The following is a 12,413-nucleotide window of genomic DNA, read 5'->3' as shown; positions in this document are numbered from 1 at the left end:
CCACTGAGCCAACAGGGAAGCCCCGTCCATTTTATATACATATATACATAGTTCAGTTCAGTTCAGTTAATCCCAAACTCCTAATTTATCCCTCTCCATCCCAGCATTTTGCTTTTTTGCTCAGGGCATTCTTGAGCTTTAAGTTTCAGCTCATTTATCAGTTATCATGTGAAATCTCTTTGATCTTTCCAGACAGAATCAATCATTCTTCCTTCCTCCCTTTCTTCTTTCCTTCCTCTTTTTCTTGTTTTTTTTTTTTTTCTTGAAGAAACATTTATTTTATGGTTCTAGCTAGTTTTACTGTAATGTGAAACTTGCTATAATTTTGTTTGATAATTTTTCCTACTACCACATTTGGAAGTGTATCATTCAGAATCGTTGAAGGAAACAGACTGTATACTCAAATGGGGAATTGAGGAGCATAGGATGAAAGGAATGTTCATAAAGGTGTGGACAGGATAATGGAGTATCTACAAGTGTTCTGAAGTATTCAGAGTCTGTCTTCAGTGGGGAGTCACCAGAGGTGCTAACCCCTAGACCTGAAGGGCAAGGGAAGAAAGGGTCACAAGAACCAAAGAGAGGTGTACCTGTACCTAGCTGAAGGAGAAGGCCTTGCAACAGGATCTGTGGCTTCTGTTAGCCCCATGAGTGAGTCCAGGAGAGCCAACAGAAGAACTGCCAATTCAATCCATGAAATCATCAGAAATAATACACTGGTGTTGTTTTAAACCACCAAGTTTTGATATAGTTTGTTATGCAACAATAGATAACTGATATATCAGCAGGGAGGTGAAGCCATAACTATTCCTCCACCATAACTGTGAGAAACCAAGAAGATCTGTGAAATGGAACCCATCATTTCAATGCAAACATATTAATAGTAAAAACATTTTTATTTTTTTCAAGATTTTTGTTTGATGTGGACCATTTTTAAAAAGTCTTTATTGAATTTGTTCCAATGTTTCTGTTTTATGTTTTGGTTTTTGGCCTCAAGGCATGTGGGATCTTAGCTCCCCAACCAGGGATCAAACCAGCACCTCCTGAAATGGAAGGCAAAGTCTCAACTACTAGAGTGCAGAGAAGTCCCTTCATTTTTCATAGAGATACTTAAAACAGCTTTCTGGCAGCAATTCATCTTTATTTTATCTCAGCTGTTTGAAATAGAGCAATGTATGATGCTGTCTCTAGAAATTTTATGCTAAGCTTATTTATAAATCATTAGGGTAGTTTGCTCCCTTCATTTAATCCTTTATTGGTGATCTTTGCATATCTGTGATCTTTATGAAGTAACCATTTATGCCCTCCCTTTATGGTGATTGATATTTAACAAATATCTTGGTCTCAAGATACACAGGTCTGTTAGAATGGCTCACTAAACATTTGTTCCTATTCTCTTTTGCTTTCCTTTGCAAAGAATGGAAAACAAAATGCTAAACAAAACTTCCTGGCTCTCTTGTAGGTAGAGATGGTCATATGATACAGTTCTGTTCAAGATGTAGGAGAACATTTTCCATGAGATCTTTCTGCATTAAAAAAAAAAAAAGCCAAACACCTCACAAGAGAAAGTCCTTTGTTTCAGTCCTTTTGCCTTCTTCTTGACTGAAAACAAGAGAGTTCGAGGATGTTTTAATAAAGAGACTATTTACAAAGGGGCAGGCAGGGTGTAGGAAAACAAAGGGGATAGAGCAGCACCCCAGGTGAGTATCAGAGAAGCTCTTAACTACTGTAGGGCCTGAAGGGTGAGGGAGGCAATTACTGGAAATAGAACATGACAGCTGCCTGTGTTGGGGTAAGGGGAGTGCTTTGAGAGGTGCTGTGACCTTCATGGTGGGAACAGACCATCTCTTCCTTCCGTTCTGTGAGTACTCCTCTTTGGCTGAACCCCCCTGGGATCCAAGGATCAAGGTCTACCTCTTAGACACAAATCTGGGTCAAAAAAGGTAGAAAGTTAACCTGGAAAGACAAGCAATAAAAAGGGCATCTATTACTCACCTTTATATACCTAGTGTGCAAGATATGGTAAGAGTGCCTGATACAAAGGAAGAGATGAATAAAATTTTATTGAATTGAATCCAGTTCTTTATTTTATGCTACAGTGTTTAAAACCTAATCTGGGACTACTGCCAACCTCATTCAGGCCCAATAATCCAACATAAAATTGCTGCTCTACAAGGAACTGCCTTTACCCAACAGTAAAGGTCCTTTTCTGAGACCAGATTAAAAAGTGGCTCTTTGAAATAACTTTTGTAGATCTGGATATTTTTAAGCATGAGATGGTTCTTTAGTTTTATAAAGCCTGTCCTCTAATACAGTCTAACTCCTACACGCTCACCTTATCAGGGTCTTCCAGAAGAAATAACTTTTGTATGCTACCTGTATGACTAAGTCTCAGCTTCTACATCTGTAAGAGAACAGTAATTACAGCTACCCATTACTCAAGTCTCTCTGGTGGCTCAGTGGTAAAGAATCCACCTGCCAACGCAGGAGATGCAGGTTTGATCCCTGGGTCAGGAAGATCCCCTAGAAAAGGAAATGGCAACCCACTCCAGTATTTTTATCTGGGAAATCTCATGTACAAAGGAGTCTGGCTGGCTGCAGTCCATGAGGTCGCAAAAGACTTGGACATGACTTAGTAACTAAAAAACAGCAACAACTCAAGTCATGGACACAAATGTTACCTCCTCAGGCTTTCTAGGATATATAAAAAGAGAGTATGGGGCTTACCTGGTGGCTCAGTGGTAAAGAATCTGCCTGCCAAGGCAGGAGACACAGGTTCTAACCCTGGTCTGGGTAGATCCCACATGTCACAGAGCAACTAAGCCTGTGAATCACAATTATTGAGCCTGTGCTCTAGAGCATGGGAACCACAACTACTGAGCCCACATGCCTAGAGCCTGTGCTCCAAAACAAGAGAAGCCACTGCAATGAGAAGCCCAAGCAATGCAACTAGAGAATAGCCCCTGCTCTTTGCAAAGAGAGAAATGCCCGATCAGCAACAAGGACCCAGCACAGCCAAAAAAATAAGTGAATACATAAAATTATTTTAAAAAGAGAGGAATAACACACCAAGTTACTTTCTAGCCCACTAATGTCTTATTTATTTTTTCTCATTGCAGTTATTACTTTTAAATTGTAACTTATTTACTGTTTATTTCTAGATTGTTGGTCTTCTCCCAAAAGAATACTTGATCCTTGTTAGCAGAGACCTTGTCTGTATTGTTCACCGCTGTATTCTAAGCACCTGGAAGTGACTGGGACATGGTGGTTGTTTGATAAATATTTGTTGATGAATGCATGAACAATGCCAATTAATAACCTCAGGCTATGGTGAATATTAAATAAGATGACAGTGCAATTCTCCTGGCATAAAGTAAAACTCTCTCTAAACCTAGGTGTTTTCTTTCCTCTTTTTCCTCCTTCACCTTCTGTATCCACACCTTCGGCAAGCAAGTGAGCTTAATCTCAGCCTCAAAACATACCCCGAATTCTCTGAATGAAATTCATTCATCACTATCACTCTAGTCAAGCCACTCTCACTCGAGTCAAGCCACTCTCACCCCTTACCTGGTTTACAAATAGCAGACTCCTAGCTGATCTCCCTGTTTGTTCCACTTGTTCCTGTTTCTCTCAAACCCCAATCCATTCTCCACAGTCAGAAAGATCTTTTAGAAACACAATTCAGATCATGTCATGCCCCAATTTACTTAATGACACCATCAACAGCCATCAACAGCAGCTTTCTAGGTATTTAGAATTAGCCCAAACTACTTTACATGGGCTAGCACCTTCGACCCTCTTAGACTTCATCTACTTTAGGCTAACTGGCTTTCTCTCTCTTTTCTGGATTTTAACAAACTTTTCCATCATAGTGCCGGTGCATTCTTCTGTCTGAATGTTTACCTAGCTGGCTCCTTACTGTCATTTGAACTTCACCTTAAATGGGGCTTCTTTTGAAATGAAAAGCCACTAATTTGTGTCACTAATGACTAATCCAGTCATTTCTTATCAGTTTTTCTCCCCCCCCCCTTATTTTTATTTATTTGTCTGCACAGGGTCTTAATTGCAGCATGTGGGATCTTAGTATCCTGACCAGGGATTGAACCCCGACCTCTGCATTGGGAACGAAGAGTCCTCTGCATTGGACCACCCAGAAGTCCCTTGTAACATTGCTTTTTTTTTGCACTTAATATTATCTAACATTTACTGGTTTATGTTTGTTTCTTCCCAACTGAATTTTAAGCTTGTGAACTCAGAGATCTTATCTATTGTGTTCATCACTCTATCTTCAAAGATAGAGCAATAACTAAAACATATAGTATATGCTTAATAAATATTTGTTGAACAAATAAATGCTTTGATTGTGATAACGATAACAGCTAAACCTCAGAGGACTTGGCCACAAATTCTAACAATTTTTCAAGGAATAAGAATCGCAGTTCCGAAGTTAGATCCTGGAAGACTACAGAAACCTGACAATAAAATATCTGGGGCTAAAGTTTGGAGGGGGATATATTACAACTTTGGCCTTTTTTCCCTACCCAAGGACTCCGGAGATCTTGCAAAAGGGAGACCTAGAATCTTTTGACCATAAATTCCAGCCCAGCCACAACGCTTTTCCATCCACGATTCTTTGCAGCCACTATTACTAGATTGCAAACGCGCAAACACCTCTAGGACCCCGGGTTCCTTTCTGTTTCTTTATGAATGAACCGGGTGTACTGTGCGCATGCGCAACTCCTTTTTCTCCCGCTCCACGTGAGGCCCGCCCTTCCCTCCTGCTAACGGCTCCGCCCCCATCCTTTCTAATGGACCAATGGCGAGCGGCCTGGGGGGCGGAGCCCTGAGCGGCGCGGCAGTGTAGTTCCCCGGTCGCCCGGCTCCCTCGCCTTAGTCTTGCTGTGTTGTGATCACGTGGCCAGCTCCGGGCGCGGCGCTTGTTTTGGTTTCCCTCTAGCTTGCCCCTGGCAGCTTCAGAGTGAGCGACTTTCCTGTGCCGGTTGCCACACCTGACTGCACTGCGACTTTCTCTTCTTGGGGCTCTCTCAGCTCCAAGTTCTGCAAGCCCCTCGGGGCCGGCTCCTGCCATGCCGTTAGTTCGCTACAGGAAGGTGGTCATCCTCGGATACCGTTCTGTAGGTGAGTCTCCGTCTAGGGCAGAGCACCGATGCACCGCGGCTTTGTGGCCAGAGGAGGCGCACTGCCGAGGGAAGGCGACCCAGGGAGAAATGGTGGCATCCTTAGAACCAGCTTGTAGAGCGAGGACTGAAAGGTTGGAGTGGGAAAGGCTGGGGTGGTGGTAGTGTTCAAGGCGGCAGGAAGCTGGAGCATGGAAGAGTATACATGGGCTTACTGCTTAAACATCACAGTGGTCCTCAGCGTTCGTTACTCTGGGGGGGGTGGAGGTGGGGGCAGGATTTGATGGCGGGGGCGCGGTCTGGGTGGGGCAAGTCTCAGGTGTCGGATGCAAGGCTGACTGAATCCTGGGGAATCCGGATCTTCCCAGGAGTTGGGTGGGGAAAGACTGCAGGAAAAGCTTCCTGCGTCGCTACTGTACGCATCCGGTGGCCAAGGTGCAGAGACCTGGGGCGAAAAGAGGGTGCAGGAGTCTAAGGGAAAGCACTGCATGGGGCATTCACAGGCTAGGATGCTAATTCGGGGTTTCCTTTAGTCCAGGGCCACAGCCCGAAAGGACAGAGGAAATGAATGTGGATGGGTGATTTGGCTACAATTACCTCTGCTTCCCACAGGGAAGACATCTTTAGCACATCAATTTGTGGAGGGCGAGTTCCTGGAAGACTATGATCCTACTGTGGAGAATAGTGAGTAAATTTCTCCTCTTGGGGTGGGGTAGGGAGGGCTTGGGTGCCCCACCCAAGGCCACACTTTGGGATTTTCCGGGTGCCAAAGGGATGATTTAATTAGATATTAAATCGAATCTCTTCTCTGTCAATCCTGTTCTGTGAGTGGAGCTAGAGTGTGCATTTTCCAAGATACTGAGTCCAGGATAGTGCATGAGTAGACAATAAGAAGCCTAACATTGTATCTTAAGTTTCCTGGAGAGCTCCTTGAACCTGGCCCATCTGTGTTAATATATAGGGACACAGATTGCTCGCCCTACAAGGCACCTCACAGTCAAGTTTTCTTTTCTTTTCAGCTTACAGCAAGATAGTGACTGTTGGCAAAGATGAGTTTCACCTACACCTGGTGGACACAGCAGGGCAGGTACCAGTTTGGGGTAGGGTGTCTAAATGTGGCAGTTCAGTCCTGGGAGATGAAGTCTGGTAGCCTCTGAGGCTCATCTGTAAAGTAGTATTAAAAGCATTTTAGCAGTATTTCAGTGTGCAGTGTTATTTGGAGCTACTCTATAAATACTTGTTGGATAGAAGTGACCGGAGTAGGGAGTGCCACAGGGAGGGTCCCCAGGATGCAGCCCACCAAACTTGGCCATCTGAGTCTTGTGAATCAAGGTATTGATGTTTCTATTTCTTGTCAGGATGAGTACAGCATTCTGCCCTATTCATTCATCATTGGGGTCCATGGTTATGTGCTTGTGTATTCTGTCACCTCTCTGCATAGGTAAGTGACCAAGATTGAGAGTGGTGGACTTGGGAAGACCTGAGGGCTGTCCCAGAATAAAATTGTAAGATTCTTTTCTTGTGTTTAAAGCTTCCAAGTCATTGAGAGTCTGTACCAAAAGCTACATGAAGGCCACGGGAAAACCCGGTACGTGGCACAGGGGATAAAGACATAGTGTGGACACCAGGGAAGAGGAAGGGCAGAGGGGAGTATTGATCCAAATTAAGGAGGAAGCCAGAACATCGATCCTATCTGGTTTGATGGGGAATTGTCCAGCTATGACATGAAGGAGGTTGGGGTCCATGGGGAACAGAGGGGATTCTGTTGTAACTGCTGTCTCCTCCCAGGCTTCCGGTGGTGCTGGTGGGAAACAAGGCCGATCTCTCTCCAGACAGGTATGGAAATCTCTGTAGCTTAAGGCAAAGGAAAGTGTTTAGGAATGGGTCAAGCTCTTGTCCTGGCTCTGCCACTGATTTGAACCAGTCGTTTTACTTCTTCGTTTCTAACTTCAAGGTTAAGACAAAATGATCCTTCTATCTCAAAAGCTATAATTTCATATTTCAAGCCTCAGTCCTAGGCTCCTTTGTTTTCTTATATTTTCTTCTTCCACAGACCTTCTCCCAAACCTTGGAATGAGATGAGTCAGAGGAAGTCTAGTTTCTGTAAAGATTTTTCAGAGAACATGGGGCCCATTGCTATTCTTCATTTTCATGTCCTGAATTTGCTTCTAGGGAGGTCCAGGCTGTTGAGGGGAAGAAGCTGGCAGCATCCTGGGGTGCAACATTTATGGAGTCATCTGCTCGAAATAATCAGGTATTGGGCCTGAAGAGTAGGAGGGTGGTGGGGGCAGCAGTGTTTTTCTTTTTATGCCACTGCTTGGTGGTGGGGATGGTGGGGGAGTGGGGCATTCACCTAAGAGTTGGGTAGTATTGGCAGTGAACTCAACCAATTTTTTTTTTTTTTTTTTGCCCTGAATCCTTATCCCTTGCAGCTGACTCAAGGCATCTTCACCAAAGTCATCCAGGAGATTGCCCGGGTGGAAAATTCATATGGGCAAGAGCGCCGCTGCCATCTCATGTGAGCCTGGAGATGAGCCCTTGAGCAAGGGGCAGCTGCCTTGATTCTGCCCCTGGTACTTTCCAAGCTCCAGTGGGGGCTTGTGGGGGCGCCCTCAGGACTTCACGGGTTTGTTTGGTTGCCAGCTGTGTCCCTGGCCCTCTAGGCACACAGTGAGGTACCCTCATGTTTGCACACTTACCCAGGCTCCAGTGGCCTGGTTGTCCATGTTTACAAAGAGGCAAGGATGTCTCATGGGCACTGTCCTCTAGCTCTGTTTTTGCTAAATAAATGAACTGTGATAACCTATGGGGTTGGGATATGAGTCCTGGGCACTGTTTATTCAGGACCCAGTCTCCTCTGTAGGTTTTGGGTGTTGGCTGGGTGAGGGGAGCTGGGGACTCCTGAAGTGAAGCTGGCTCCCAGGAGTGACGATGTAAATATGCAAATAAACTGAGAAATCTTTTTGTAATTGACTTCTCTGTATCTGGGGAGCACTCAGGGCCAGTATCTTCTTTTCTAAGGAGTGATGACTGGCCATTGGTAGAGAATCAAGGTTTTTACTCCTTCAACTGTGTTCCTATTCCTTACCCCTCATTCATTCAGGACCATCACCCTAAGACTTAATACTTATTTTTCCCACTTTCTTTTTTACCGTGTTCTCCCATACAGGTAACCAACTGACTGCCACTCTCATCCAAATTTGTAGGCTCTCACAACCCCCTTTGGAGAAGGCAGTGGCACCCCACTCTTGCCTGGAAAATCCCATGGACAGAGGAGCTTGGTAGGCTGCAGTCCATGGGATCGCTAAGAGTTGGACACGACTGAGCGACTTCACTTTCACTTTTCACTTTCATGCACTGGAGAAGGAAATGGCAACCCACTCCAGTGTTCTTGCCTGGAGAATCCCAGGGACGGGGGAGCCTGGTGGGCTGCCGTCTATGGGGTCGCACAGAGTCGGACACGACTGAAGCGACTTAGCAGCACAACCCCCTTAACTACAGAAACACCGCCCTCTAGTGGCCAGCTGCCACATGCTGCCCTAGCTTCCCTCCTGGGGCCTTGGGATTTGTTGGAACTCAAGAGAGGATACGTTTGGGTTCGAAGAAAGACCCTCGTTCCAAATGATGTAACAACTGTGAAGTAGTGTGAAGGCAGGGACTAAAGTGTTGCGAAGATTTTAACTTTTTAAGAGAGTTGAATAAAGGAAGAAATAATGCCCCGATCAACCCTCACTCCCTGCTCCTCATCTCTCCAAGTGCCTTTCATCAAAATAGATGTTCTTTGCTTTTTTCATACCTTTCACACTTTTGAAGTTGTGTTACCTTTTCCAGATGTCAAAGGCTATTGCTTCTGTTCTTACTGACCCACCACCTCAGTAGAAGGATGGGTTCAGCTAGGAAAGTTTAGTCCTAACTGCCTTTACCCCCACCCCTTCCCCAGCAGCCCTAGGTCCTAAGTGGCCTAATACCTCCTGCAACGACTTATAAGGGTGACCTGAATGGTATCCTTCACAGGAAAGGCATAGAGTTCTGCCAACTGTGAGAGCCTGAGGTACTCTGTCAACGCACTTAGTTGGGAAAAATGGACAAAATCCGGGTGTGATTTTTAGCTATGACCTTGTTATTGCCTGGCTCCAGGCTAGTTGGGCTTATAATTGGGGGTGACGTTTGTCATGCTCGTTTTTAAAAGTCCTGCCGGCAGCTTCTGCATCTGTGATATAGAATCTAAAAAGAAATAAGGGCTGCAAAAAAAAGCATATTCCAAAGAGCAATCTCTTAGGGACTCAGGAATCTCTTTAGGGTTCTCATCAGCCTCTCTCCTTACACTAATATTAGGTCTTTTTGCACATCAGACCTGGAATTCTCATTACAGGTATCTATACTATTGTTATGTCCATGAGGTTTGAAATGGGATAACAAATATCAGGTTTTCGAGAGTCATATCAAACAATCTCAAAGCCTGATAGTAGTAAAGAATAGTGGTTAATGGCTGGGTTAAAGAGTTACTCTTCCACTTAACTGTGTGACCCTAGGAAGACACTTAAAACTCTCTGAGCCTCTGAACCTCTCTTAGTTTCTCATTTACTATGTGTAGTTAAACCTTCCTCATAGGATTGAGGTAAGAATAAAACTAAGGTGATATATGAAATGCTTAGCATAGGTCCTCACCCTTAAAAGATGGCTATTGTATTATTTGAGGTTTTTCTGGTGAGGGTCTGCCTCCTGGCCTCCGGGTGCAGAAAGTAAGGAGAGGCCTTCCATTTACAGGTGAGGAGTTACTGCTGGACTCTTGCTGAATTAGACCTGAATGGTCAGTGCAGAGCATATGTCAGTATCTGGCTAGCCAAGACATACCTAGTCCTGATCCCTCCTATGACTCTGGCCAGTAGGCATTTAGGTCTTCTGCACTGTCCAATATAAAAGCTACAAGTCATATATTGCTACTTAGTTTTAAAATTTTATAAAATTAAAAGTTCCTCAGTTGCACCACTTACTTTTCAAAGTACCCAATAGCTACATGTGACTAAGCCACATGAGTGTATAGGGCATTTCTATCATTGCAGAAAGTTCTATTGGACAGCACTGTAAACCCCTTCCCACAAAACCAGCCCTGCACCTGATTTGTCTGTGTCTTTCTCCACATATTAAAATAATTAAAAAAATATATATATATTTATATACACAAACACATCCTAGGACAAACATGGCCATTGGCTTGCATTACGGCAAGGCTCAACTTCTCACTAGACGTGGTTTGTTGAACAATTTTATGTATTTTAGTGTCAATCTCTTCATCTGTAATATGGACATAATTCCACATTAATTCATAACGAGGGTGAGGAATAACTAAGAATATATTAAGTATCCAGCGCATTTGTTAATTTGTCTCCTCCTGTTTATCCCGTGGGTAGAGTTAATGCAGAGAAGTCATTCCAATCCTTTCTCATCCAGACTAATTGGTGACGGGGGGGGGGGGGGCGCGAGGGGGTGTCCCTGCAAGCTGTTTTGGGATCTTGCGTAGAGTAACAGTACTCTGGCCATGTAGCAAGGCTACAAGTTACATGCCCTCTGTTTACTGAAAGGGGTGGGGGGGGTGGCTGGGGAGTCCAGGCCCTGAAGATTCGGAAAGAAGGGCTGGGGCTGGGAGCACCCGGGAAAGGAGGGGAAACTGCATTTCTGTTTTGACAGGGGAGGTGATTGTGGAGGCACTAACAGTGCTCTTTCCTCTCGAGGGGGGTTGAGAGCCAGCAGAACGACTAGGGACTCGTTCCGCTTTCCTTTAGGCCCCCGAACGTGGCAGGAACCCACCCTTTGCAGCGCCAGGCGCCGTGCCTCACTTTCTCCATTTGCGGACTCCAGTTCCCAGGATGCAGAGCAGCGGCCAATCTCCAGGCTCTTCTTCCATCCCCCTCCCGGGAAAGATTGCTCCTGGCCAAGGCAAGGAGCAGCTAAGAGTTTCAGGGGCCGATAACTCCAGCGAAACGGAATTAGAAAGTGCCCAGCTTCCTAGTTTTACTAGCCCGGTGGTAAAGGAGACAGTTCCAGGTCTGGGGTGAAGAGGAGGGGGGCTTCATTCCCACGTGTCTGCACAGCGGCCGGCCCGGCGCAGTCGGGGTTAACCTATGGCGGAGGGATCCCGCTGCGTGTGCGTAGAACTGCAGAGTCACAGCCTTTCCTCCGAGAGGACCGGATCCCTCCGCCGCTCCGCTCCAACACAAAATAGGGCCGCGTCTTCTCCTTTCTCCCCTTCTGGAGTGGGGTTCCCCGGGCAAAAGGGCCACCCGGATCTCGCGCCGGAGGCTTCCTGAATCTTCACGACCGCTGCCGAGATCTCGGGCCAGGAAATAGCCCCTTCGCAGGAACCACCCTACCGGCCGAACAGGAGGCGGAGGGGGGGGAGGCGGAGCGGCGCCGCGCTGCACTACTTTCCTCTCCGGTTGCAAATGGCTGCCTCGTTCCCCACTTTCCGCTCAGTTTCCTGACCCCCCGGCGCCGGGAGCCGGGGTTGGGCCATGCACCTCTAGGCCCCCCGCGATCACAGCCAGCCGGGGGTCGAGGGGGTGCCGCCGATCTGAGCCGGCCAGGCCGGGGGCGGGGCAGCTCCCGAGGCCAGAGGGGAAGGGAGGCGAGCGCAGGGCCTGGAGCGGCCGGAGGGGAGCGGGCAGAGGGCTCGCACCGCCCGCCCCTTCCTCTTCCTCGCCCACCTACCCTCCTCCCTTCCCCGGGGGGAGCAGAAGGTGGGGGGCTCGAAGCCGCCGAGGGAGAGTGCTCGGGGTCGAGGAGCCCAGCACTGGGTGTGTGTCAGGTTCAGCCCCGCGGCCCCGCCGGCTCCGTGTCGCCGTAGCTCGCGCGGCCCCGGGGCGCCGGCCCGAGGGGGAGAGGGGCTCGGCGCTCCTGCGAGGGTCTCACGTTCCATCCGGGCCCGGCGCGGCGGCGCGGCATTCCTTCCGGGCTGCTGGGGAGGCGCCTCGACGTTCCATCTGGAGAGCCTCGACGTTCCGCCCGAGCCCGGCGCGGGCGGCCGGGGCGCTGGCCCGGCCCTAGGACTGAGAGGCCGCCCGGCGACGCGGATGCGGAGCCTGCTCGCCCAAGATCAAAGCCACCGGTGCTCTCTTTGTGTCCGCTCGGGATTCGCCGCCCTGGGGCTGTCCATGGAAACCTAAACTGCTGGAACCCGAGGCAGAGAACCTTCTTCGGCTTCTTGCTTTTTTTGAGGGGGGGAGGGTGGCCACTCCGACCTGGATTTACCGTTCTTGGCCCCCTTAAGCCCCCCCGTGC

The 12,413-nt window shown here is 47.4% G+C and overlaps 1 protein-coding gene across 1 annotated transcript; it reads left to right on the top strand.

Moving 5' to 3' along the window:
• The first annotated feature begins 4,884 nt into the window (after window positions 1-4,884).
• On the top strand, window positions 4,885-8,104 carry LOC120858206 (GTPase RhebL1). Its single transcript, XM_040234129.1, has 8 exons — window positions 4,885-5,136; window positions 5,748-5,819; window positions 6,155-6,222; window positions 6,494-6,576; window positions 6,667-6,723; window positions 6,924-6,971; window positions 7,308-7,389; window positions 7,568-8,104. The coding sequence occupies exons 1-8, from the start codon at window positions 5,085-5,087 to the stop codon at window positions 7,655-7,657; spliced, it is 552 nt and encodes a 183-aa protein (XP_040090063.1). The 5' UTR covers window positions 4,885-5,084; the 3' UTR covers window positions 7,658-8,104.
• The last annotated feature ends 4,309 nt before the right edge of the window (window positions 8,105-12,413 follow it).

This window comes from Oryx dammah, unplaced genomic scaffold (assembly GCF_014754425.2).
Source record: "Oryx dammah isolate SB20612 unplaced genomic scaffold, SCBI_Odam_1.1 HiC_scaffold_29, whole genome shotgun sequence".
Classification (NCBI taxonomy): domain Eukaryota; kingdom Metazoa; phylum Chordata; class Mammalia; order Artiodactyla; family Bovidae; genus Oryx; species Oryx dammah.
Note: the sequence above shows the minus strand (reverse complement) of the source record. Positions and strands in the feature narration are given on the sequence as shown.